Source organism: Bos indicus, chromosome 26 (assembly GCF_029378745.1).
Source record: "Bos indicus isolate NIAB-ARS_2022 breed Sahiwal x Tharparkar chromosome 26, NIAB-ARS_B.indTharparkar_mat_pri_1.0, whole genome shotgun sequence".
Taxonomy (NCBI): domain Eukaryota; kingdom Metazoa; phylum Chordata; class Mammalia; order Artiodactyla; family Bovidae; genus Bos; species Bos indicus.
The window spans coordinates 48,613,333-48,639,743 of NC_091785.1; the positions used below are offsets into that span (position 1 = coordinate 48,613,333).

A 26,411-nucleotide genomic window follows, 5' to 3' on the forward strand; every position below is an offset into this window, starting at 1 on the left:
AGCCGGGCCCGGATTGAGGCTGGCTGGCACCCCTCTCTGGTGATGGCTCTGCAGCCCTCGGGCCTTCCCTGGGAGGGCGCACCCCAGGAACAAAACCCCTCTATGAACCGCTCTGCATCTGAAAAAACATCTCTCCCTGGCCCCCCAGCTCCTAGCTGTGTGTACCTGACATCCCTCGCCAGCATGCTCACAAATTAAAAAGGAGCCTAATGACACTGCTTATGTTCATGCTGAGCATTAAAAAGGTAATGTCTAAAAGGTTTTATTGTGTTAATAAAACTCAGAGGTGGTCAAGACCTGGGAGAACACAGGGGCGGAATATAAAATAATCAGTCATAATGTTATGACTTCATTTTTCATTTTGCGTTTTCAACTCTGCCTTGAAAACCAGAGATGGCTTCTAAAGACAGAAAGAGACAAAATTATATCAAAGGAGAGGGGAAATTATAAGCTTGACTTATCTTTAATGTTATACATCAAAATGAAATTCCTGTGATATGTGGCGTGTGCATAAACAACAGGCCAACGTTTGTCTTTGTTGAATTTAAATGAAAAGTCCCCCTAGATATTAATATGTGGACTTCATTTGTTAGCCTGCTAAGTCAGGGACTTATAACAAAAGCTTTGTAAACAAAAGATTAAACTGAATCGAGCTTTAGAAAATGAAAGGAAAACAAGAGTCAAGTAATCACAGATCAGACTGGGGCTGCCTAGATTGAAATCAGCCCGGGCTACTGGAGTGGAAAATGTTTAATTGAACTATTTCATTACGAGGAAGTTTATGTCCCCCTTGCAGAATCCAAAATATGTGCCATCCGAGAAGCCTTTCTATTCTCCTTTAAAAATAGGGGCCCGCGTAGACGAAACACAAATGGAGACGGTGCGGCCCCTCTGGCCCTCTCCACCCACCTCCGCTCCCAGCCGGGGCGGCTCCCACACCTGTCGGCCGGGCCGCGGGCGAGGGTTTGGGGCATCTGGAAGCCCCCCTTCCCAGAGCACCCACTACCCCAAACCGGAACCAGCCGCCACTTGCCCTTTTACTAACCTTGGGTAACCTTTCGGGATCACCTGGATGTCTCGGGATCACTTTCTGCAACCTCTGAAAGCCGTAATCTATGGTTGGTTCATTAAGGGCTGGAACAGGACACAGAAATGCAGGTCAGGTTAATTACTTTTATGTCACCCATTACCCGCTTACTGCACGCTTACAAATAAACGTGAGAGTCTCCTTTTCTGACACTCTGGAAGGCAAGCCCCCCCCACCGAACCCCAGTTCTGTCCTGAGGAACAGGCTTTCCCTTTTTCTTTTGCACATAAAAGTGAGGATTATTTTTAATCTATAATTAGACTGGGAGAAAGTAAAAGGGTCACTCAATATATTGTAGAAATGGGCACGCAGTCAGGAAGTTGGCAGTCTTGGGGCCATATACAGCCATCACCGCGGTCGCGATCACTGTCTACCTCACGTGAGGCCTTCCACACCGGCCGGGGATTTATGGGAACCTGGCAATTATGACATATGTCCAGCTATTGCTAGCTTCAGATTTATCCCTGTGGTCCTTTTTTGTCTAGCACATTGCCTGAGCACAAACCAGGCAGGAGGAGCACTTACTCTTGCAAAGCTGTAATAATCTGTGAATGGCTGACTACAGACGGATGCGGGCACTATCATTCCACCCAGCCCCACGAAATTGCCGGCCACAAATAGTAATTAATCTTTTTATCCCTCAAATTGTAATTTTGACTATGAACTGTGCGCGGCCATAAATCAGCGGCCCGCACGCTGTGTACAGTGCATGAATCATGGCCGGGCTCGGTCGGACCGCAGCCTCTGTGCTTAACAAGCTTTATAAGGAGCCATTGGGCTTTATTATGGCTCTGCCCGACTCCAACAAAAACTGAGCCCGGGGGCCGGGATGCGAGTTAAGATGAAAATACTTATTAGAGTACATTACTTCTTGATGTAGATATCGTTTTCCGGGGAGCAACACCACGGTGCACGGCGCGACATAAATCAGGGGGCTTTTCTGAGACTAATAAGACCCGCCGCCATCTATTCATTACTCAGCCCGCAATTCGGGCCATCACTCATTAGTCAGCGGGTAATTTGATGATTAACACCACCCAACTCAGCGGGTCCGCGCAGCGCCGGGAACACAAAGGCGGCGGCTCCGAGGAGCAGGGTTAGAGGCCGCCTTTGAAGGCGCTTTCCGGAATAATTGGTCACCGTTATCCTCGAGTGCTCGGGCGCTGGTGTCAACACCCTCGGCGGGCCTCGTCAGCGCGGCCCGCGCGGGCCGCCGCCCGGAAGTTGAGGACCGCGGTGTGGTCTGACATTCCATCATACACGCCGCGGAGACAAAGGTCCGCGCAGGAATGTGAAGTAAGACATTTTCTTGTTAATAAAGCATTGATCCGACATATTGATTTTACATGACATGGCTTTTGCTGCGATTCTGCCCTCCTTTTTCTTTGCAAATAGTAAAGCTCTTCGAAATGCCTCGGCGTGTGTGACACGGCAAAAATTCCTAACTCTCTGTGATGTAAATTCTATATGTGTAAAACCACTTCATAATCAAACCATTAATCATCAGAAGCTGTCAGGGGAGACTTGGGGGACAATTTGTCATGTCCCTGCCTGGGCCGGGACGAGGGTGTCAGGAAAAGTGCAGGCCGGGCGGACAGGCCTCACCCAGCCAGCGGGCCCCGAAAGGATTCCAGGTCTCCCGACCAGGGGATAGGAAAGATGGCCCAGTGTCCTCTCGGAGGCTAGGGCCCTCCTCCCCGCAGCTCACCGCCATGCCTGCTGGACTTAATGAATCGGCCCGGTGAAAAGTGATCCAAACAGAGAGATGGGCGGCCGCTATTGATTTCATGCAAATGCCCTGACAGGTGATAGACGCTCTAATGCAAGCTTTCAGAAGCTTTATGACTTGTAATAACCATACCCGCTCATTCTGGGAGAGACATCCTTGATGCTTCAGCCGGATTGATATCCTCCTTCTAGAACCAGAAAAGATGCCCAAGCAGTAGAAACGAGAGGGCCTCGCTCGCCTCCCACTGCAGCCTGAGGAGCATCCACGTCTGGAGTGCCCCGCTGAGAGCAAGGCTGGACGTCGGGAGAGGACGTGCATCTCGGTACAACTGCAGGTCTAGCCAGGCCAGACCCAGTGAGGGTTGGGGGGGCTGCGGTTGCAGCTGGAAATCCCGGCGGGGGCTTCGCTAGGGAAGCCCGAAGGCCTCACACGGAAGACTTAGGAGAAGAGGCCCTGTGTTCTCAGTTCAGGGCGGGGGCACCTTGATCACTGAGGGTGGGATGACCCACCCCTGTGCCTCTGGGAGCAGCTGCCGTCGGTGGAACGGACCGGCGGACTTCTGAGGGTGGAACCCCCCAGAACCCCCCACCCCACACAGGGGCAAGAAGGGGAGTCGCCCAGGCTTCCCCAGCACAGTCCACAACTGGAGGAGAAAACAGAAGCCCCTCTGCACATCTGATACACGGTCCGTGTGTGGAGTTTACGAGGAGGGCCCGGCCGAGCCAGGCCACGGCTCTGCACGTCCAGTCACAGAGCAGCGAGCCAGGCCAATCAATACCACTTTCCTGTTTTAGAACCGGGTAATTATGAGGGGGAGAGATTGCCTGACCTTTCACCTGCACTGCATTACTTTGCTGATATTAAGATAAATTGCCTGATTTTGGGTAAACATATGCTGCGATTCAAGCTGTCAGCACTGGTTTGCTCAGGGGTAATTTGTATTGATCTCCCAGCTCCTGCCCAATTTTGCTTACTGACCTCGTGGATAATTAGAGAAGGAGCCTTGGGTGAGCTTGAGTTGGGATGAAGAAGAAATATGAAGAAGAATAAAGCAAATTTGTTTTATGTTAATATTTGCAGGTCCTCCTCCAGCCCTCACATCTGTCAGCATCAGGAGAGCCGTAAATTAATGGACTTGGTTCCTGAGCAGTTTATTCCCAGGAATTATTTAGCTGCGTGCTTAGTCTCTGAACATGTGTCACTGGGTTAAATTAATTTAAACTCTGCCTTAAACACAACAAAAACAAATGTTATTTTCTGCTGAAGGGGAAAAAAAACCAGGACGTTTCTCAAAATGTATTACCAGCGTCCACCTTTCCGCGGGGATTTCCACGCCCATCTGCGTCGGAGAGGACGAGGTTTACAATAAGCCACGCCCCCTGACCGCCCCCACCCCCGCAAGAAAAAAAGTAATTAGTGCCCATTATTTGTTCTGAATTCAAATCTTGCAAAGATGGGCTGCTACATGTAAAAAAGATGAATGCAGGCACAAAATTATATCATTTAAGATGTGTCAGATTATAAGGCTGTTGTATCAAAAGTCATAAAACAAATCTCCCTTGTGAAATATCTCTTTATTAACCGTGCCATAAGATATTAACATTCCTCATTTAGTGGAGGGCCTTTTATCTGTTTCAAATACATTATTCGTCCTTTTAGAGATAAACTGTATTAATATCCATTTGAGTAGGCTACCGCGGCCTAATGCATAGTAATTTTTGTTGGAGAGCTTTTATTTTAGAATAAGAAAATTACACAGCAATAAAACCTGAATGAACCAGAAGCTAGCATAGCCAGGAATCACATTCCATGCCAAATGGGGCAGGCAGGCAGGCAGCCTGTGAAAGGCCAGATACCCGGCTCTCGTATGCAGGCCAGCATCCAGCATGGGTCACACAAATAGAGGCTGACACGGCCGCATAGACTCCGTGATTCCCACACGCAGGAATCGCCTACAGCTCGCGAGGATCCACATTTAAATGTATTTGAGTGTACTGGAGTTAATCTCGTTACTTTACATGCATTAAAGTCATAACAGAAGAAGCATTCTAAATATTTAAGTCATGCCCGTGTACTGGGGGATTAATCATACCGCAATTGATAAAATTTTAACGGTCTGTGATGTCAGTTCAAGTTGGGATTGCCGGAGCTAATGTGGCAGCAGAAAATGGCATTGGGCTCCGAGCTGCAGCTGCGGCCAGAGCAGCTCCAACCGGCCGCTGCAATTAGGAACACAGGGTACCGATGGGCAAGAGGCGGTGGAATCCTCTTTCTTGTGACATGCAGAGTTTCAGTTCCCATTTTGACAGCTTAACCTTCTTTGTCAGCCAGCCCTGCCCTGTGGTCTGTGTTAATCTCTCCTACACCGAAACGTATGTGATTATTTTATTAGACTTGAATAGCAAGTCCGCTAATGTAGAAACGCAATCCAGTGAAGCGAGGGGGCATCCTTGGGCCCTCTGGGTCGGTAACACAGAAACAGAATTTCAGGGTGGGCCACGTTATGTTCAGAGCCAGTGGGCGTTTTCTAAAAGTGACAAAGTGTTTGCTCAGTCACATCTGACTCTTCTGGGACTCCATGGACTGCAGCCCACCAGGCTCCTCTGTCCATGGGGTTTCCCAGGCAAGGATACTGGAGTGGGGTGCCATTCCCTTCTCCAGAGGAAGTGCCCGACCCAGGGATCGAACCTGGGTCTCCTGCATTGCAGTAGACTCTGAACCGTTTGAGCCACCTGGGAAGCCTGTTTTCTACAAGAGCATCTGTCTTAGAAGGAAAACAGCCAAACCAACTGTCTCTAAATCCATTTCATCCGCTCACCATTTATTAAGCAGCTACTATGTGCCTGGGGCGCCCCCGGGGGAAACCTGCCCCCAAAGGCAACAGGAACAGCAGCCCCGAGCAGACCTGACCCCTTATTCGTGCTGCTGCTGCTGCTCTTGATGGGCCACCTGCCCGGGGCGCTGGGATCCCCCAACCACCCCCAGGCCTGGAGGCACCCCGGCTGCAAACAGGGACGGTCTGGGGCGGGAAGGAGGGGTCGCGGTGACAGGGCTTAATTGTGATGGCAACCTCCTGACCCCCCCTGCCAGGGGCACCTGGAGACCAGCCCAGCCAGTGAACAGGGCTACAGGCACTAAGCACGCCCAGACTGACTGTCCCTACTGACACCGTTGTGTTTAAAACAGCATCATTAGTGCACAAGGGGGACACCCAGGTAGGAGACCCGCTGCCTTCAGCGTTGCCTCCGTTTAAACCCAAGCCCAGCGAGCAAAGAGCGATACAAGAAGTTCCAGGTTTAGCACAAATTTCCCTTCTGCCTGAAAAACCTGCCTACAACAATAAAAACAGGAAGACATTCATTTGCTTCATTCCAGCTGCTGGTTGCAGCTATTAAATGAGTTCCAGTTTCATTTCAATAATGATCATCTTCCTGTAACTTCCCAATCATGCATTTGTCATAATGCAGTAATTTTCTAGCTACAAACAGATCCTCATAATGAGGCAGTTTTTCACATTAGCAACATAACTACATAATAAGAACATCTGCAGTTCCTTTTCCGAGGGACAAGAACGCACTTCAATTAAGGCGATGGGGATTGTTAAATAAGATATAGTATATTTTACTAACAGGGAGACCCAGACCCTGCCCCGACAGACTGCAGCCCTTCAGTGCCTGAATGAACACAGGTTGTAATGTGTAAAAATTAAATAAAGTAAAATTAAATTGCTCAATACAAAGACATCCCTCTAGAGGGTGTTAGTGATTTCAGTGACAAAGTGCTATTTGCTGACAAGTAGTTTACACATTAACCAGCTGAATCCAAGGGGGAAAAATGCCAATAGCAATTATATCACCTTGAGGTTATTAAATGTCCCACTGATAAGTAACTAGGTGAACTTGACCAGGTGATAAAGACTGCTGTGAGCAAATGATTGTGCACTGAAGAATGTTGCTCTGTCCTGCTGTTTCTCCAGATAGCTTTCCTTTCAAAAATGACTGTATAAAAAGTTGCATTAAAAATGTGTGGCCACGGCAGACAAAAATGGTATTTAGCACCCCCACACCTCGCCCCCGCTAGAGCGCCTCCTCCACCTCAAAAACACGGCACAGGCTGCAACCGCCTGTTTTTTTTTCTCCCTTTTTTTTTTTAGGCTTTAAAATGATGCTAAGTTCTCCACTTTATCATCAACTGTCTCCTCCAAGTGCATTTCATCTATAAGAAATTCAGATGCTCGGGAAATTAAAATTTCAAAGATCTGCTGCAAAAAAAAAAAATCAATGGGGCGAGATCAATGCTCATAGAAATTTCATGAACTTTGAACTGATCCGGGCCTGATGATGAGAGGTGGCTGGAGTTTCAGGCGGCTGACGGCTCCTCGTGCGGGCCGCGCGGCCAAGAGGAGGGCCATGTCGGAGGTGGGTTTCTGCTTTCATATTTTGTCCGACAAAAAAAATTAATTTTTGGCCTATTTCAGCAGCAAGCAAAGATAGAAAAGGCAGAGGCTGCCTCCCCCCACACAACGTGCAGCACCCCCACTTCTGAAGAGCCCCTCATGCTCCGCACATTAACGCGGCCACGAAATGAAATCGGTTCCCTTAGCAGCCGATTGCAGGTGCAAATTAATATTGTAAAATGAAGATCGATACATGGACAGGACCAAATCAATAGCGGCTAAATTATTGCTGCATTTTCCTCCTCATTCAAGATGAGTTGTGTTTTCCTCTCAAAGTCAATACTTTGCAGCTTTTCTCATTAATTTCTCAATAAATTTGGCAATGAATTTCAATCACAGAACTCGGCAGGGTGAGCCAGGCGCCGCGGCATGCATGGGGAACACAAAGGCCGTGGGGGGCGGGCATCACGCGCCAGGAGACGCTGCCCCTAGCTGGCCCGGGCACGGCGGCACCAGCCCGCTCTGACACCCTGAGCGCCAGGCGGCCGAGCCCCGGTCCCCGCATCGAAGCGGCCAGGCTTTTCCAGCGGCATGCCCGCCGTGGCCCTGACAGCCCGTAGGGAGGCTCGTGCCCACCCCAGGTTGGCCTCTGCTTCCCAGGACTCCCCCTGGAGGCCCTCCAGCTCAGGGCACCTTGTGTCACCAGGACTTCTGAGGACGTGAAAGGCGCCACACTTGACTTCGAATCGGAAGTTGGGCCCACCTCGCTGCTCCGGAGGGGTGCTCCCACGCCCGGCTGGGTGCACTGGGCCTCCCTACACGGCTCCCCGGTGCTGGCATTACCCAGCGGCTTTGTGACAGATCAGATAAGGGGACAGCACATCTTCCTTGCTCCCCAAATAACACCCTTGCTGACACCACTGGATGGCATTCAAACAGCTGTTTACAGACCTCAAGGAATACCCTGGATGTTGGCTTCGTAGTCCTGTCCAAACCATGCCCACGGAGCCCAGGCCCACGGAGCCCAGGCCTGCAACTCAGGAAGACCGAGGCCCGGGCCATCAGACACTCCCCCTTCTCTGGGGGCTCAGCCCCCAGGGACAGGGACCCCCAAGACACACTCCCTAAGGAGGGAGAAAAGGGGGTCCTGGCCACCCCACCCCTCGCATCCCCCATCTCGGTTCCAGCAAAAGCAGCCTCTCTCGATGGGTGGAAGGGTCTGAACAAAAGGGAAGGAGAAGGTGGCGAACGGAAACCACTCTCAAGGATAAAGAGCACAGATGATGCAGGTCACCCCACCTTTAGCGAGGGCAACTCCAGCCAGCCTGTGCGCGCGCCCTCCCAACAGAATGCTCTGGAAGACCTTCCAGGCAACCTGCACACGTGGAATCCACGTGAAACCTCAGTACAGAGGCAAGCTGAGGGACGCCTCTGGCATGACCCCCACCCCCCACCACGGCTGGAGGCGGCCCCGCCCCCCAGGAACCCTCCCCTCCCCTCCTGTGTCCTCCTACCCCCGCCGCCCCCAGGGCACACTCCCCAGCCCACTCGTTCACGTGCTCCTCCTGGGAAGCCTTCACCGAGTCACAGCACCTGCCCTACTCAGCGCAGGCACATAGTGGGTGCTCCATCATAACGATGAAGGACCACGGTGACCCGGGGGACCTCCTCAAGATATGAGACCAATAGAGAAGGTTTATTTCCATTTTTGACTTGGAGAAGCCAGAGTGAACACGTCTCCTGTATGTCCACACGAGAGCCCGCTCACGAGTCTCTCTCAGCATCACTTGTCTTACAGTCGGCCCTCCGTACCCGCAGTCCTAAACCCTCAGATCCGACCAAGCGTGGAGATGACCTTGGATAGGAAAGACTGCGCTGCAAGGGACTCAAGCATCCGTGGGTTTGGTCTGGGAACCTGTCCCCAGCAGGTCCCAAGGAGGCACTGAATCAAGACGAACGGATGCCTCGTGGTCCCAACACAAGGGGAGACCACTCGGCCGCACAGAGGAGGGCAGCACAGCGCCGGGGCCGGGAGCCAACAGAGCGCTCCCACAGGACCACGTGCGCCCTCCCGACCCTCCGACGACGCACAGAGAGGGAGGAGCTCGCGGCGGCGGGGCGGGGCCGGGCCGGGGCGGGGGCGGGGCGGGGCCGGGGCCGGGGCGGGGCCGGGCCGGGCTGCTGACCGAGGCTTGGGTGCTTCTGTTGAGGAACGTTCTCCGTTAGTGGTCGCACAACCTCGCGACCCTCCTAAGAACAGCTTAACTGTATGCTCAGCTGGGTGGGTTTTAGGCTGTGTGAACTACATTTGGATAAAGAACAGAATCTGAAGCGACTAGGCTAGCACACCCCCGCCGGCCAGGCCCGTACCCAGGGAAGGCCTCGCACGGTCCGAATGCTGTCAGAGGGGAGTCTGACACTTGTGTAAAAGAGCAGAGGCCGCAACTGGGGTGAGCAGGCCCCCAGCTGGGTGGGGGAGCTGGGGAAGAGAACCCCTCCCCCCACTCAGGAAGGCTCCACTGCCGCCCTCAGTCGCCACAGAGGCGTTTTTAACTCCGGCTTTTCAAGGTGAATAAAGAAGAAAAGCAAGGCGCTAAGTCAGAGCCTTTAAAGACAGTGCCAAAGTCAGTGTGAATACTGACAGGGCCAAGAAGAGTCCTGAGCACAGGATTCCAGGTTACGCCTCTCAAGTCAGTCAGCCCTGTTTCCTCCCAAGGGGCCCCCAAACTCCCAAACGTGTGGGGCTCAGAAGGCCTCTGGGACCTCACCCACCCCCGGGCCCTGCCACCCTGCCCAGACTCACTCCCCCCAGCTCCCCCACCCTGGGCTCAAGTTCTGCCCTGTGCCTGGAGACCCCCGACCCACCTGGAGACCATGGAGACCCCCGACCCGCCTGGAGACCACTGACCCGCCTGGAGAGCCCCGATCCACTTGGAGAGCCCCAACCCGCCTGGAGACCACTGACCCGCCGGAGACCCCCCTACCCGCTGCCGAGGTGCAGCCCACCTGCCCGCCCAGGGCACCCATGTCTGCACAGGCTTCGCCCTCTGTCCCCACAGCCACCCTTCTTCCCGGAGACCCGAACCCCTTCCAGGACTTCCTGGCCATCGCTTCTCATCCTCATCCCTGAGCAGCTGGAAGGGGCCCAGATGCAGCCGAGGGCGGCCCGGAGCCAGGCCCCAGGCCGTCCATGTGAAGCCAGCCAGGTCCCCTAGGGGAACCCAGGGAAGCATGCCGCACCCCCAGCACCTATGAGACGCAGGTGGTCTCTGGCCTTCCCTGGTCACCTGTGGAGAACCTGGCCCAGGTGGGCCTCAAGGAGACGCTGACCACGGGAAGCCACAGGCCAACCCCCAGCCGTGTGGGACACGAGGCCTCCGCACCACCCCCCCAACACCCAGCTCCCCTGAAAGAACACTGCCGCCCATGGGTGTTTCCTGAGTGCAGAGGCTGGAGTGGCCAGCGGTCGGGGCAGCGGGGTGGGCGGCTTCCACCACCCCGGGCCTGTCTCCAGGAGGTGGCCCCAGCACCTCGCACCCTGTAGCTCACACTAACGGGTCAGCTTTCAAAACCACCTCTGTGTTCACCAGCGACGAGCACACGAGGCAAACCGCTTCCGACCCAGGGACCTTGCAGCCTGATGCCATGAGGGTCACAAGTGCCCTGGCTGTGTGGTCATCCCCAAGGGCTCACGGGTGTCCTGTGCTGGGAACGTTAGGGAAGGGCGCTGGGCTGGTCTTCAGAAGCTGGCCAAGGTGACAGTTGGGCCTAGAGAAGCCAGCTGGGCCCAGGGGCCAGGCACACAGATTCTGAGACTGGGCGGGACAGCCCCACCACGCCCAGGGCTGAGACCCGGAAGGGCCCAGGGGAGTCTGAGGCAAGGGGTATCTCCCGGGAGGATGAAAGGGCTGAAAAGATGGGAAGAAACCTGGCCCAACTCCCCCACCTCCAAGTGCTCAGAGGCCCCGGCTGTGGTCCTCGGGGGTCAGCAGGCGCTCGGAGTGGGAGAGCGTCAGCCTGTGGAAGGCTGGCCCACTGACAGGGCTCACCGTGTCGGGAGGTGGGGTCTCCGCGTGTGGAGGCGCAGGTCAGGGCCCTCAGGGGAGCTGGGAAGGGCGGCGTCTGGGGGGCCGATGAGGGACCCGCCGCCAGGCTGTACCTTTAAGGAGTGTCCCCCAAAGGTGATCTACATCCACCAGTCCCGAGACGGGCAGCAGCCCACGGTCTTCACGGGAGACTGTGTCTCACACTCAACACCCTCGGTAGAGAGTCTTCTGGAGCACACGCACCCACCACGAGCACCCAGGGCCCGCGTGCAACCCAGTGACTACAGGCTCTTTAAGAGCATTTGAAAACGTCTGTGTATTTGTTTTTGGGGGTGGAGCGCACAGCTCACACGCCTGATGAGGACGTCCAGGTGTTGCTGCTTTATTGAAAAGTCATCCTGAGAAAGAACGATTCAGCTTGCACTTTCTATGGAATACACTGAATAAAAAAAGGGCCAACCGATTCAAATGATAGTTTTTTTTAAATGTCCTTTTTGTCAGGTTGAGATTTTGGCTCAACTTAGAGCCGAAAAGTGAAAGTGAAAGTTGCTCAATCGCGTCTGACTCTTTGCGACCCCATGGAATTCTCCAGGACAGAATACTGGAGTGAGTAGCCTTTCTCTTCTCCAAGGGATCTTCCCAACCCAGGGATCAAACACGGGTCTCCTACATTGCAGGCAGATTCTTTACCAGCTGAGCCATAAGGGAAGCCCCAAGACCTTCCCAAAACAAAGGTTTCAAATGAAAACCTGGGCGGCCCTGGACCCCAGGGCACCCGCTCGCAGGGATGTGGAGGGAGGAGGCCCCTGTGAGGACTGTCCTTGTTCCTTCTCTCCTGGAACCACAGGCTGGCCCTGCTTCTTCTGCTCCTGGTCAGCAGAAGGCCCGCAGCTTCCTTGGCGGGCTCTCCGCTGAGACAGCTGTTCATCCCGCAGCTTCCCGGCCTCCCCCGGATGCGGTGGGAGCTCCTCCCCGCAGATGACACAGCTCTGATCTGTGCGCCCTCTTCGCTGCCTTAGCCTGCTCTCCCCGCTCCCGGGCACTCCCCCAGGCTCTGAGAGTGGCCCCAGAGGCAGGTGGGTGCCCTGACAGGCCAGAGACACCGAGTCAAGTCCCAAACTTGCCCCGTTCCTGTGGGGCAGGGGGCTGGCGGCCCGCGGCCCCTCCCCCGCCGAGGGAACCCATGACCCCTGTGTCCTCCGGGGAAGACGAATGGTTGTCTCCTCTCGGCTCCGTGTTGTCAGGTTCGGTGCTGAGAGTCAATACCTTCACCTTGACGTGGAAACTTCCTGATTTATCAGCCAGCTCCCCTCCCGGGCGAGCGCAGCCCCGCCACGCACAGCCATCGGGCTCCGGGAAGAGCAGCCTGTGGTCACAGCACTTGGAAAACAAGCAAAGCCCCTCTGATGACAGACAAATGTGTCTTGTTAGCAACTGCCCAAAAGCGCTTGACTTGTACTAATAACAAAAAGGCCATGCTGGTCACCGTGGGTCCAAAGACGAAGCACCCTGTCACCAGCCTGGTTGGGAAATTAGCAAATAATGTTCTTTTCCTTGATAAATGGGTGACAGCTTCCTCTCACCAATCATTTCTAACATTTTGATGCATGCCTATGATCCCACTGGAGGAGCAGAAAAGTTTACTGGCCCTCAATTTTCAGATGATGAATGGAGCGCCTCTAAATGTGCGATTTCTGGATGAGGTATAGTTCATTTTAAGCAATTCTAGTAAATGGGTGTCACTGATTAGGACAAATCGTCTACTTGTGCAACAGCACACACGGTGTGCCTCATTCTCCGGCCTCCTCTGAGACGGCAGGCAAGGGGACGGCAGGGACCCGGGAGGCCTCGCCACCCGGCTCCTGAGAGGGCCGCGGGGCTGGGCAAGCATCCCCCAAGCCGTGCCTCGTGCTGGAGGACTCACTGGTCGCTGTCTGGTCCGGGGCTGGGCCGCACCGTGCAGACGACCCCAGGGGGCCCGCCTCTCCCTCTGTGGCCCCGAGGAGCCCCACCAATGGCCCCAGAGACGACCCGGTGGTCTGCTCCCCATCCCCGCCAACAGGGACAAGTTCGTCCTCTGCCCCCGGCTCGCAGCCAAGGACGCGCAAAGGTGGGTGGGGCGGGCGAGACATCCTGCTGGAGTCGTGCGTTGTCTGGGGGGCTATCTCAGCTCTTGGGCCCTGCAGGGGTCTCCTCAAGCTGCTTTTCCACTTGACCGTCCTCACATTAAAAGCAAATCTATCTGTCCTCCAGGGCGGCAGAGGTTGCCACTGACGCCATCCGACTGGCCAGCGGGGACCAGCGATGGCCCTGGGTCTGCAGGGTCCTCGCTACATCCAGGAACGCCCAGGGAGCTGCTGAGAGCCGCTGGGCCTCACTGGCTGGGACGGGGAGCCCAGGAATCACAGACACAGGCTGAAAGTGTCCTGAACCCAAAATGCAAATACCTCCCCCGCATCCACCTCCGTGGGCAAAAACTGATCACCAAAGTAATCAGGTGGCTTACATTTAAGGGGAAGGAAAGCGTGAGCAAGCAGTTTAGCAAAGTAAAAATAGTATGATAGGTGGAAGACAATTAGGAATCGTCCGCTCGGTGGATACAAGTAAGCTGTTTGAGAGGCTGGGCTGGGAAACAGCAGGCCGGTGTGGCAGCGCTCGAAGGGCATCGACTCCGCTGCATGTCATCAGCTGTTGACAGAATCACGTCTGGATGCACACACAAGAACTTCAAAACGCTCCGGAAACACCCGCGCCCTTCGAGAGGCGGGCCCAAGTGTGGGTTAGGTAGCGGGAGACTGCCAAAGGACGTGGTGGCCCCCGGGGCAAGCCGACAGCTACCCCTGGTGCCAGACAGCTCCTGAGACAGAGCGAGCGCCCCCCGCCCCCGACATGTAGCCAGTTTTAAGCCGACTCCCTGGGAAAGCCCCTGATGCTGGAAAGATTGAAGGTGAAAGGAGACGAATCAGATGGCTGGATGGCATCGCCGACTCAAGGGACATGGGTTTCAGCAAACTCTAGGAGGTATTCAAGGACAGAGGGGCCTGGCGTGCTGCCGTCCATGGGGTTACAGAGAGTCAGACACGACTGAGCATCTGAACAACAACAACAAACGATTTTTTAAAAAAAGAAAAGAAATGCTGTATCGGGAAGAGTGAGAACTGTTGGCAACTGCTGGCTGAGCCTCGTGTCTGAGCCGCACATCTCAGTGTGGAAAGCGGCCGTCTTTCTGTCCTCGTCTCGTCCACACTTGGCCGCCGTGCTCGGCCCCTGCCACTCCGGCCCTGGCACGGCCTCTGCCACCATCCTGCTCAGTAACTGAACTGGCTGTGCCCGTGGCAGGCTGCATGCTCATGCCTGGCCATTTGTGATAATTCCTTTAATTGAGCAAAAGAAATCTCTAAACTGAGGGGGGGTGGTCAGCCACACATTTGGGCCCGAGAGAGCTACAGGAAGAGCCCCTGGCTGCCACGCCCACGAGTCAGGCCACCACCAACCAGCTCCTGCCCTTCGATGTCACATGGAGCCCTCTGCCACACAGACACGCTGGGAAAAGGGACATTTGTGATTGTGCAAAAGCACCTCACCACGCTCGCAAAACGCTGTCTGTAAAAGCAGTTTTCCCTCGAACATAATTTCAATTAGAAGCATACAAATTCCAATTTGTCTTAATCGAATAACACCGCAATGCTTACATTCTAATTAAAAAATAATTTCTTTTATTGCTCTGAACAACTCGATGTCTTTCTACTGGTTGAAATTATAAATGTGAGACTGTTCACTCTGCCCATGGAGTTCCTCAGGTAGGATATTCCGGGACTGTTTTAATTATTATTAAACGAGCAAACGATACACTATTAGACAAATATTAAAACAAGCATTGCACTCAGTTATTAATTTGCACTGTTCACTTTTAAATGCAGCAAATATCTCATTAATTTAATTTTAGGTGCCCACCGTTTATATTGCATTTTACAGTCTGGAAGGCAATTTACTATTAACTGGCAATTACATACAGAGTGATTGTTAATTCTGCTCCTAAGTGCTAGCCGCTTGAAAATTGTTCTCTCTCTCTAATTTTTGACCTTCTTGCAACAGGGGTGAGGCGCGCTGGGAATACAAAGGACTGGTGCGGAGGAGCCGGACATGTCACTGTGACTCATTCTTTTAATTCACCGTGCTAACCCACTGCACCGCCACCGCCTCCCAAGGTAATTCTGCCTTTACCAAGGCTGAAAGCAGCCGGCAAAGGGGCCTGGCTGGGTGGGCTCGGCCCGCCCCACCGCACACCCACTCTGGGGGGACGCATCGGGTCTGGTTCAGAAGAACCTGGGGTTTCTCAGCTGCTGTAAACAGCTCGTTTAGACCTTGGCCTCTGGCGGCCTGGCCACCTCACCCAGGAGGGCTCAGAGAGATGCGTCCCTGCGAGCCTGCCGATGACGGGAGCCAGACGCCCAGGGGATGGGGCTGCCCGCAGGGTGTCCGGCCTCCAGGAGGGCTGGCGCAGCCTGCAGAGAGGAGCGAGTCCCTGTGATTGCGCCTCTGTCCCCATCAATTCCAGGGCAGCACAAATCAGACAGAAGCTTCCAGGTCAGACAGGTTATGACCCCACCTTCCCTCCGCTCCCGGAGAGCTCGGGGCCCCCTAGCCCTGACGCACATTTGAAATGTATATTCCCATTGATGATGCTCGGGAGGCGTAGATGAGCCCCCCGCAGGAGGGGGCCCGGCTGGCTGAATGGCTTCATTGAAGCATCCATTCATGGGAGAACCCTTTGTGGAGGAAACCCCAGAGCTTTGGACCACCAGGACCCCGAACGTGGGGTCTGAGAAGCCCCCTCACCATGGTGTGGACGCAGCATAGGCCACAGAAGTGGACGATGGGCACTGGGACACGGGTGTCCCTGGAATGGACTCGGGATGCCTGCTTCCCTGAGGGCAGGGGCCCTCTGGCCAAGGAAGATTTTCTGCCCCGCTGGGGGCAGCTGGCTATGGAGAGCCGCCCCAGCTTCACCCACCCCGCCATGGCACCCGAGCGGCTGGGCCTCAGCCCCAGGACACCATCTGCCCATGCCACGGTGCCTGCATGCCCTCCCTCCAACCATGACGCCCGGCTCGGCAGCCCTCCTGCCACAGGGGCCGCGGGTCCCCGGTAGCCCCCGGAGCACTTAAGAGGAACCAGGCCTTCCTGCCGTCACGTCTCTTCTGAGTCAGCATGCCGACCACAGCCTGCGGGTCTCTGCACCCAGAGCCCACGGGTCAAGAACTGGGTATCTGGAGACCCGTGGGGGCATGGCCAGGAGGCCAGAGGGGCTGACTCGGGGGGAGGGTCCCTGTCCGTCTGGGGCAGACCCGGGTGGTCCCACCGCCTACAGATGCCTCCACCCCCAAGTGCCTGGCCCAACCTGGCACCCACGTGGCCCGTGGCCGCTCAGGGCCTGCCAGCGAATGCACGTCCCCTCCTCCGAGGGACACGGATGCCTCAGCGGCTGTTCCTGGGAGCTCAGGTCACACAGGCACCCAGGGGGCAGTGGAAGCGGGGGTCAAGCGTCCCCCAGGGCTCCCAGGCAGGATGCGGGGTTCGGGTGGCCCCCAGGCCCCCCAGGCGATACCAGGTGGGGTGGAGCAGGGCTCCCTCTGCCCACATCCTGAGCTCATGGCAAGACACCCAGCGGGGTACCCACAGGTCAGCAATGGCCATGCAGAGGCGGCTGAGAACTTCGGGGAGACAGCCCATCGGGGACCCTGCCCATCCCCAGCCCTGGCAGCCTCAGAGGTCCTTCCACCCAGAAGAGCCCCCACCATGGCCACGGGTATGAGGCTCACAGGAGGCCCCGGCTGCCCGCCCCGCTTCCTGAGTCTTTATTATTTTGCAGGCTAGGGGCCGCAGTGGGGGGGGCCCGCTGTCCATCATCTCCTGGTCACACCAGGGGGCCCGAGCCCCCGCCCTGGAGGTAGACGCCCATCAGCGTCCCCAGGGTCTTGGGCCCCAGGCGGCATGCGCTGGCCCCAAGGGCGGAAATGGCTCCTCCCTGCCCTGCTGACTCGCTCAGCGCTGTTCAGCGCCCAACTGGAGGCCGCCTCGCCCCATCAAGGGTGCAGGCATCTCTGCAGCCCAGGCTGTCGAGGGTCTGGGCACCTCTGGACATGGCAGCCCTGCTCTCGGCCAGGACCTGAGCCAGGTGTAGCCCTGGGGTGACACTGAGCCGGCCCGAAGAACTTACACTTCACATCTGCTTCCTTAAGGGGGAGGGGGTGAGTCATCTCCACTCCTCACCCCGCCCCCGAGTGGAAGGCATGTAGTCAGACCCTGAGGCCCAGCCCAGGCTCCCGCAGGGACCTCACAGCCACCCTGACCAGGTGAGCATGTGGAGGCCACCCTGTCTGAGAACAAGCCTTCACCCCCTGGGGGCTCAGCACGTGGAGCCCTCTCAGACATCCCAGCCTCTGTGGGTGGCAGGACCAGAGGCCTCAATGCGGACGAGCCCTGTGGTCACCGTGGTCTTTCCCAACAGCAGCCTCGGACGGATCGTGTCCTCCAAGCCACCTGTGTGCAAAGCACTGCAGAACATGGCTTCTGGATGGCGGTCCAGGACCTCAGAGGGGACCCTTCCTGGTGATGTCCGCGTGCCCAGCCCCGCACAGAATTCAGACCCTCCATCAGCAGCAGGGCAGTGTGTGGTGTGAGGCCCCAGGCCGGGCAGAGACCTGCTTCTGTTATCCCCAGGTATGGGTGACCTTGGGGACACAGCCTGACCTCTGGGACCTCACGGGGCAGCCACCCCTCGGACGCTGGGAACGTGGTTACCGACAGCCCACCGCATCCTTTTACAGGCAGGACCACAGAGGGGGTGAGGGGACGGATCCCGCGGCCCCAGGGATCTGCACCTGTTCACGGCGTCACACCAACTGGTCAAGGATGCAGAGACTTCCCTGATGACACCACCCTCTGGCTCACCCGCCAGCCCTCCCTGCAGAACCGTGCGGGGCCCCCGGGGGCCATGGAGAGGCCCTCCTGGATCAGGGAAAGCTGGAAAGGTGGACTCACCGGTGTAGACAAACCGCCCTGGAGCACCTTTACAGAACTGCTTGGACTTGTAGGACAAGGTGACTTCGACGACTCCAGGAATGTGCCTCGGTGGGGTCTGGACACGGATGGCGTGGGGCGTGATCAGCTACAAGAACCACAGTGCAGAGGCCCTCAGCAGCGCTGGGCGCGAGAGGCGGACACTCGCCAGTTGGACATAATTACCAAAAACGAGCAAAATTGGACCATCGTCTTGGAATGCTCCCTCCGAGCTGTCACCCAGACTTAGGACCTACAGTTGCGCTTTCAGGAAAAAGTCTGCAAATGATCCCGGCTGTAGTTTGCAGGAAAGGCCACAGGGCATCATTCATATGAAAATTGCCACCATATGTCTCCTTAAACCTGCTCCTAGTAATTCTAGCACTAATTGTTCCAGGGCACTCGGGACCTCCGACGGCAGGTTTGAAACCCCAGGGCTGGGGAGGGGGCCAGAGTTCTGCACCCGCCCACCGGAGAAGCCCCTGCCTTGGGTGCACTGTCAGCTTTGAGGGGATCGGGCGGCGGGTGGCGCCGTCGACCGAACGTCAGACGGCCCACAGACAAAGCCACGCGGGAAGCGGACCGATCTCGTGGGCTTACCTCACTCCACACCAACATCGTCCCAAACACGACTTGAAGCCCGTCGAAGAAGTTGTCTCCAATGATGATCACGGTCGCGCCGCCCGTGGTCCAGCCTTCACTGGGACTGATGGCCTTGATGCACGGAGTGGCTGCTCACAAAAGACAGAGAACCGGACCTGAGCGCCCACCCCACCGCCGCCACGCTGCCCACCTCCAGCCATACTGGGCACCGCGGGAGACGGGCGGGCAGCCGCTCCTCCGGGCGGCACGCAAAGGGCAATCGTAGATCAGCGTGTTGATGCGTTTAAAGCAAACCCTTAAATGTTTTATAAAGCAAAGGCCAAGCCACTGAATACTAGTGAGTAAGAAAAAAAAAAGAAAGCGGCTTGATATAGCAAATTATGTGTCAGGGCAAATATGACGATTACAAATGATTAAGCATCGCGTGCATGTGGCACGTCGATTTATCTGCTTTGCGGGCAGATCTGAGCAGAGTCAATCAAAGGCTGTTGGGGAGATGGAGGAGCGAATGCCTTGCATTTCGATTCCTCATAAGCAGCTAATTGGGTTGGGTTTTTTCATCCATGAACTTTGCCTTTTGGTTCAAAACTTCATTTTCCTCTGTCACTTCACAATTACTACTTTTCACTTTTCATCAGGAAAAAAAAAATCAAAAGCACGATATTAATACTTTTGTCAAAGGTACACATTTTACATCTAATATTGTTTGTCGACAGGGATCCCCAGCCGCTGGCCTGACCTCCCTTTGTCTCCGGAGCGCTCACATTTGCATGAGTTATTACAATGCTGCTGCTCGGGGCCTGCTGGGGGGGGAGGGTGTAGACAGACCGCAAGGGCGGGCACAGAGGAAAGACCAGGAGGCCCATGCTCCCAGCAGCCCTGCCGCGAGCCTGCAGAGGCGAGGCTGAAGGCCACAGCCTCGAGGAGGCAGCTTTGTTCCGGCCTCTGATCGGCTCTTTTCCTGCACGGGGCTGCAGACCGTCTCCGCCACCCGAGAGGGCCTGTCGTGGGCAGAGACCCAGCGCGGAGGGAGCTGACTGCTGGGGAGACGGGGGCTGCGGCCCTCTGACCGGCAGGCCGCCTCTGCCGGGCTGGGCGCCACGGGTGGGACTCTGGGCCTCTCTGTGCCTGTATCTTTGGTACAAAGAAGAGGCCTGCGTGATGGGCGGCCGTGTGGCCCCTAGGCTCTGCCGCATCTCCCGGCTGATGCGGTCTGGACACAATTACAGCCCAGACAAGAGGCAGCGCGGGCCTTGGTCCTCCGTGGAGAGGAGGAGCCCCCAGTGGGCCCTGGGCGCCCCCGTGTCACCCGCATCCTCCTCCATCCGGTGGGGCGGGTGCTGAGGGGAGCAGGACGTGGAGGAGCTCGACCCCTGGCCTGAGGGCCCTCCCCGTTCGGTGATCTTCCACCACTTGCAACCACCTCGGTGGAGATTCGTCCAAAAGACAGTAACTAAAGCTTCGTACACATGCGGCGGATTGACCGTGCGGCCCCCACCCGCCGCCTGCGGGGACGAGCCTCCCAAGGACGCCCGGGCCTCTCTAGGCTGTCCATCCCACGTGAGCACGCCCCCACCCACCGCCACCCCGAGTAGCTCAGCTCCTGATAAACCGTCGTTTTAGACTCTGGGTCAGCCCTGGCCGCACGTCTTCATAAGCAGGACTTCCCGGAAGCCCAGCGTGGCTCCCTGCCGGGTCAGAGGCAGCGGCAGACACGGGAGTTAATCACGGCAGGTATTGTTGTTGAGCCGGGCCGACACCACCTCCCTTTGTTTGCTCTAATGTTGGACTAGCGGGGGCTCTATTTGCTCATCCCCGCGAGGCTCCCTCAGCAGCAGACGCACAGAGCACACACGGGGAGCCTGCCCTTAACTAGCGCTGTTGACTTCATGCTAATAAGTTCATACAAATTTTCATTTCTGAGGCTTCCGAATGACATTTGCTTTTCTTAATTGCATGGAGAGCATTTGAAAAGGATCAGCTCTCTAAAGACTGACAAGTCCCCTCCAAGGGGGTGACCTTCATCAGCACAGCCAATTATGGCAAATAATTCACAAAAAAAAAAAAAAAATTACAGTAAACAAATTTACTTTGGAGGTGAGAAAAGGAAAAAAAAAAAACTCCAGGATCTCCTGCCCGCGCAGGAGATGGCTGTCTGGCAGCTGTGGCCCATTGGAGAAGCCACAGCTCGGCTCCTCGGCAGAGAGATCCCAGGGCCGGCCTCGCCTCCTCCGTGGCGATAGCCATCTTCCTCCTGCCTGTATTTGCATACATTTCAATGCACACAGAGAGAGGGAACATGTGTTCAATGGGAACCATAGCAAAATGAATTACACAGACAGCGTCAGAGATCTCATGATAGACGCGCACAATACACCCGAGCAGATGATGGGAGCTGGCACCGCGGCCAGAGTTGGGCGAGGAGGAGCAGGGACGCGGCGGGAAGGGACGCGGTGGGAAGGGACCGCCCCCCACCCCCCCCACCATCTTCCTTGTGCTGGGACGCAGCCCTGAAGACACCGCCTGGTCGGCCCATTCTTCCGTGGGCCCAGGCTCCCGCCGGGGGCCTCCTGCCCTGCTCATCTGACCTGTGCCGGGACCTGCTTTAACTCCAGGAGCCCCCCTCCCAGCCTGCGGGGTAGAAGGGCACCCCGGCTTTCCCCCACCCACCTTGGACACCTGCAGGGACGGGCTGGTCTAGGAACCAGGATGCCCGATGGCTGGGGCCGGCATGGGCATCTCAGAAAGTGAATGTGGATGCCACCTGAACCCAGAGATGTTGACTGAACCGTTGGGGTCCCCCGGCCTTTCTGTGGGGGGCGGGGGGGTCTCATCCAGGATTCTGTTAGTAAACAGCTTCCTGTCCTGGTTCCTGGTAATCAGCGTGCTCTCCCAAGTAACCCCACAGCGCTTGTCACCTTCCCTGCGTTCACAATATCGAGGCCCTCCAACAGGCCTAATCTTGCCTCATGAAGACTCCTTTGTTCTGCCTGCTAAAATGTCTTGTAATTGTGCTCGAGATGTCCAGATGGCTGGCTGATACTCCAGCTGATGGGATTATACCTTTTACCTCTCCTAGGGCCATCTGTTCCCTTAACTCGCTAAAGCCCCCGCAGCCTGGCTTCCGTCGTCCTCGCTGCATAAACCTAACCGCATTACGGCACTTGGCATGCAAATCGCTCCTGCTGGAGGCCGGGTGCTGGGCCGGGCCCACGCAAGGTTTAAACAGGGTTGGAGTCGTTTACGAAGGGACAAGTGACAAGGAAGAAAAAAAAATAGCAAGCCCGGGTTCTTCTGGGCCGCCCTGGAAGGCAGCACGGCTGTTTTCCGTCGCTTGTGTTCAATACTGTAAATAATCTGCCTTGCTTTTTTGTGAGCTCAGAGGACGCGGTGGCAGACATCCACAGCAGCAGGGGGAATTAGTTCACTTGGAAATCATCAGCGAGTGTGTACACACTGCTGGTGAATATTAGATGATTGGATAATGAGGTGTTAGCCAGGAGAGGCTGCAGAGAAGCCCAGATCTATGCTTTCTGGGGGCACCTCTTCCTTAAAGAATGCAGGCCGTGTTCAAAGCCAAGATGGCACCCAGTGGCAGGTGCTAACCAGGAAGAAGGAAGGAAAGGGAATGACACAGACTGGCCCGGAAACGAACTTCCTAAGTGTCAGCCCCGGAAGGGAGTGGAGGCAGTGTCTCTCCTGGTCCCAGAGAGACCCTGTTGTGTTATGTGGGGCACCTGGGAACGGGGCAGCAGTTACAGAGGAGCAGGCAGAGACGTCCCCCACTGACGCCAGATGCCTTCTTAAAGACCTACACAGATCAGTTCTCAGAGTCACCTATTTGCATCTTTCACTTATGAGTCATTTTGGGGGGTGGAGTAACATATTCCAATCTCTTGCAAGAAAGTGACTTAGTTTAAATGTCGATTTAAAAAAAAAAAAAAAACTGAATAACCTAAAAAAAAAAACCTAAAAAAAAAATCTCAAACCAGACTCCTTCTCCAAATAGCTCTTGGTAAGCTGGGTTTTATCTCCAAGGTACCCAAGAGTGGCCTTTATTTTCCTAAATGCTATATTTTCTGCTTACAGTCAAATGCTTTTTCATGCTACTTACAAAAATAAATACTCGTACTTTGCTCAGATCATAATAGCTCATTAGAGGAGGCTGATTTTGGACCCAGACTACAGCCGAACACCAGAGGGCCGTGGGGCCATCCTGAACCTATCATGTTGCCAGCGCTGGCCCTCTGGGGAAGCAGGGACCGAGGACTGGGATCCAACCTTCTTAATTGTGAACCTCATTAGTGATGGTTACTAAGCAAAACACACACCTACCTTCGCTGCAGAGAAACGAGATAAACAGTACGTCACAGATTCTAACGACTCTGGTGCCCAGGGCGACCTTTAATTATTATATTTTTGTTCTCTTACACCTTAGTCATTAATGTAGAAAAACAAATTAGTTTATTTTTGTGGACTGCAGCAGATTCATAAGTTGTCTTCCCGTTCTGACGTCTGAGTCATGCTTCTTTCTGATGACCCGCACGGGCCTCGTCCGTTTTCCTGTGAACAGTCCGGCTGCCCCACGTGCAGCTCCTGAACCCGATACCTCAGTCTAGAGAGTTTGTCCTAAAATCACTTAGTCTACGGCTCTTTGAAGAATTTAATCATGCTGTTGTGTTTGTAATTCACTTAAAAAAAAAAACCTCACATTACTTTCCCAGCAATTCCTATTGGTCAGAACCTCATGCTTTTCATGGACTGTCTTATAAGGGGACCGACCTTACGTTAGGGGGAGGTGACACGTGGAGATACCCGCCTGTCCACACAGAGCAGGTGACAGAGAGGCTTGGAAAGGTCCGTGTCTGTGAGTTTCTGAACCCTGACTTACCAGCCTATCACCCTTACTAAATTTCTTCTCATTTAACAAGAAAAACAAGAAGTCCATCACTTGGAAGCGTTTGGTACACATTTTATGCTCTTTTTTTTTTTTTTCTTGTTCCCTCCACTTATGCCCCCACGCATGGACACACACACACACGTGCACGCGTGCAGGCTGTCTCTCCATGGAGGGCCAGGAGGTCCCCGAAGCCCACGGGACCAGGATGTGAGCACCCCAGCAGGTGCCCAAAGCCTCGGGGAGGAGCTGGATGAAGGCTTACAAGAAGCCAAAAAAAACCCACATAAATTAAAACTGCAAGAAATGCTCTAAGCAAAAGAAACCACTCTTAGACACAGACCAACCAATAAAGTGAGGGCCACGGGGGTGAGCAGGTTGGGAAAGCCGAGCCCCCCGACCCCGCCAGCGAGGGAGGGGAGGGGAGGGGGCCGCCCCGAGGACGTGGGTCTGACCAGGGAGGGGCAACCGGACATGGATCCACAAGGACAGAAAGGATGGCGCGAGGGAAGGAAGCATCGCAAATAAAAAAAGACGCTCAGCGTGTGCCTACCATTGTCCAGATAAGAAGGGGCCGTACCTTCTGACGGGTCCAGGCGGCGCGCCCGGCGCCCGTGCTTGGAGTTGTTGTGCACAAACATGTTGTCGGACACGGCCAGCACGTGGCCGTCCACGTTGACCGTGGTGGACACGACAACCTGTGGAGACAAGCGCCGGTGAGACCCGAGCGGACGGGAGCAGGCCCGCCAGGCGGCGCGCCCCGAACCCCACGGCCGCTCCCGGGAGCCTCCTCGAAGCCACGTGCGCGCACACACAGCCTTTTTTGGCTAATGGGGTGGGTGGGTTGTTTTGTTGTGGCTCAAGATTGCTTCTCTTCCAAACCCGCTACACTAATTACAGTTCAATCTCCTATTATGCTAACAAGTGAATTCCATTCAGAGGAAAAATTCTTCTTTGCCATTAGCTGCAGAAACACCCCTCCAGCCACTCGTCTTAAAGCTACCGTTTTGATTGATCTGTTCACATATTGATTAGATAGTTTATCTAATTAAAATGGGTTCACTGGAGACTGTCCTTCCTTGAGTAGTTGTGAGGATTCAGAATTGCCCCCGCTCCCCTCCCAAAAAAAAAGGCTTCATAAATCAGAAGCTGTTTCTACTGCCCACATTGTATCATCGAGTGAGCCCAGGTCAATGTCACAGTTACAGCCAGGATCTGGTAATGAACGTTTTTTGCATCTGAAAAGACCGAGCTGAATAGGAATAAAGTGGTTTCTGAGCAGGGAAAGTATCCTTTCTCAAGTTCACGGTGAGGAAGGCAAGGACCACTCTGTCTGGGGAACGAGTTATCCGCTGGAGGGATGACTCGGCCCTGATCCAGGTTCAGGCCCTCCCGTCTCAGTACTTCACAGGGGTAAAGAAGGAAGTCACGCCAGCAGGGACAGCTTTGCTCCCAGGGACACCTTCCCCGGGGAGCTTGTGACAAGCACCCCAGAATCGGTACCCCTGCCTAACTAACAACTCAGGAAACAGGAAATGACATCGGCCCTGAGATCCGCCTTGAACAGAGGGGCTCTGCATAATGCATTATCTCCGGGAGACCTGGGGTAGCTGAGACTTGAGCCCAGACGTGAGCCAGAGCCTGGATCTGGGGTGCAGGGAGCCCCAGTTCTTGTTCGGACAGCAGGGAGGGCCAGCTCCCCCTGAAGAACCACAGCCTCATGGAAAACAGCTGGGCAGGTAAGGGGGCACCAGGAGGTGGGCACACGTAAAAGCCTGCCACACGAGGTGGCTTAAAAGCCTTAGCTGTGGCGGGCCTCCGTGAACAAGGAGCCATACACGCAAGATGCAGGGGAGAGTTGGGGCGCGGAGATGGGACGGGGCAGGGCAGCCAGGGGCTCGTGGGGATTCTTCACGCTTTCTGTGAAACTTTTCTGTAAACCTAAAACCGCTTAAAAACAAGTCTGCTAGTTTAAGAAAATGACAGATATGACTGATTATAAGGAAAAGGTTTTCTAAAAGGCAAAGCTACATATTTATATGTAAAGGTATTCTACATATTTGTATGTCAAGGTATCTGTGAGTAACTGATGTCTTATAGAAGTCTGAGGCCCCATAAGAAGACGGCAAGGTGTGACGAGTACCCACCGGACCCACCACCCCCCAAAGGAAGGGACCACCTTCCTGGATGATCCTCTCTCGCTGTGGGCGATGCGAAGATCATGCAAGTCTCCACAGCACAGGCCCCTCTGAGCCTCAAAATAATACCAGCACCACTGCCGGTCCAGCGTCCCCAGATCCAGGGTGAGACATCCCTGCCGCCCTGGCAGGGGTGGCCCTGACCCCGCTCCGGGGCCACTACTGTCCTGGCAGCGTTGATGCCAGGGTCACACAGGTGCCCTCCTGGAAGCCTATCTGCCAGTCCCCACCCTGGGCACAGAGGGGCCTCGACCAACATGCCCCCACATGGGATGCAGAGACACAGAAGCAACCCCAAGCCACAGACCTGACCCTCTCCATTCCTCGACCATGATAAGTTCAAGAAATAAGAAAAGGTAAAAATAAACACACAAAAGGACACCATTTCTGCTC

At 55.2% G+C, this 26,411-nt stretch overlaps 1 protein-coding gene across 9 annotated transcripts in view; it reads right to left on the reverse strand.

The window, feature by feature from the left end:
- Positions 1-26,411, reverse strand: part of EBF3 (EBF transcription factor 3) — a 117,283-nt gene that overhangs the window by 10,270 nt on the left and 80,602 nt on the right. For 5 of the 9 annotated variants that reach the window (XM_070781106.1, XM_070781105.1, XM_070781109.1 and 2 more), the window contains exons 8-11: positions 24,374-24,518; positions 18,921-19,051; positions 18,303-18,429; positions 1,046-1,134 (exon numbers count right to left, since the gene is read on the reverse strand). In XM_070781106.1, the coding sequence (XP_070637207.1) occupies positions 1,046-1,134; positions 18,303-18,429; positions 18,921-19,051; positions 24,374-24,518 (492 nt within the window). The remainder of the gene's footprint in view (positions 1-1,045; positions 1,135-18,302; positions 18,430-18,920; positions 19,052-24,373; positions 24,519-26,411) is intronic. The other 4 variants (XM_070781107.1, XM_070781110.1, XM_070781111.1 and 1 more) reach the window with 1 other exon arrangement.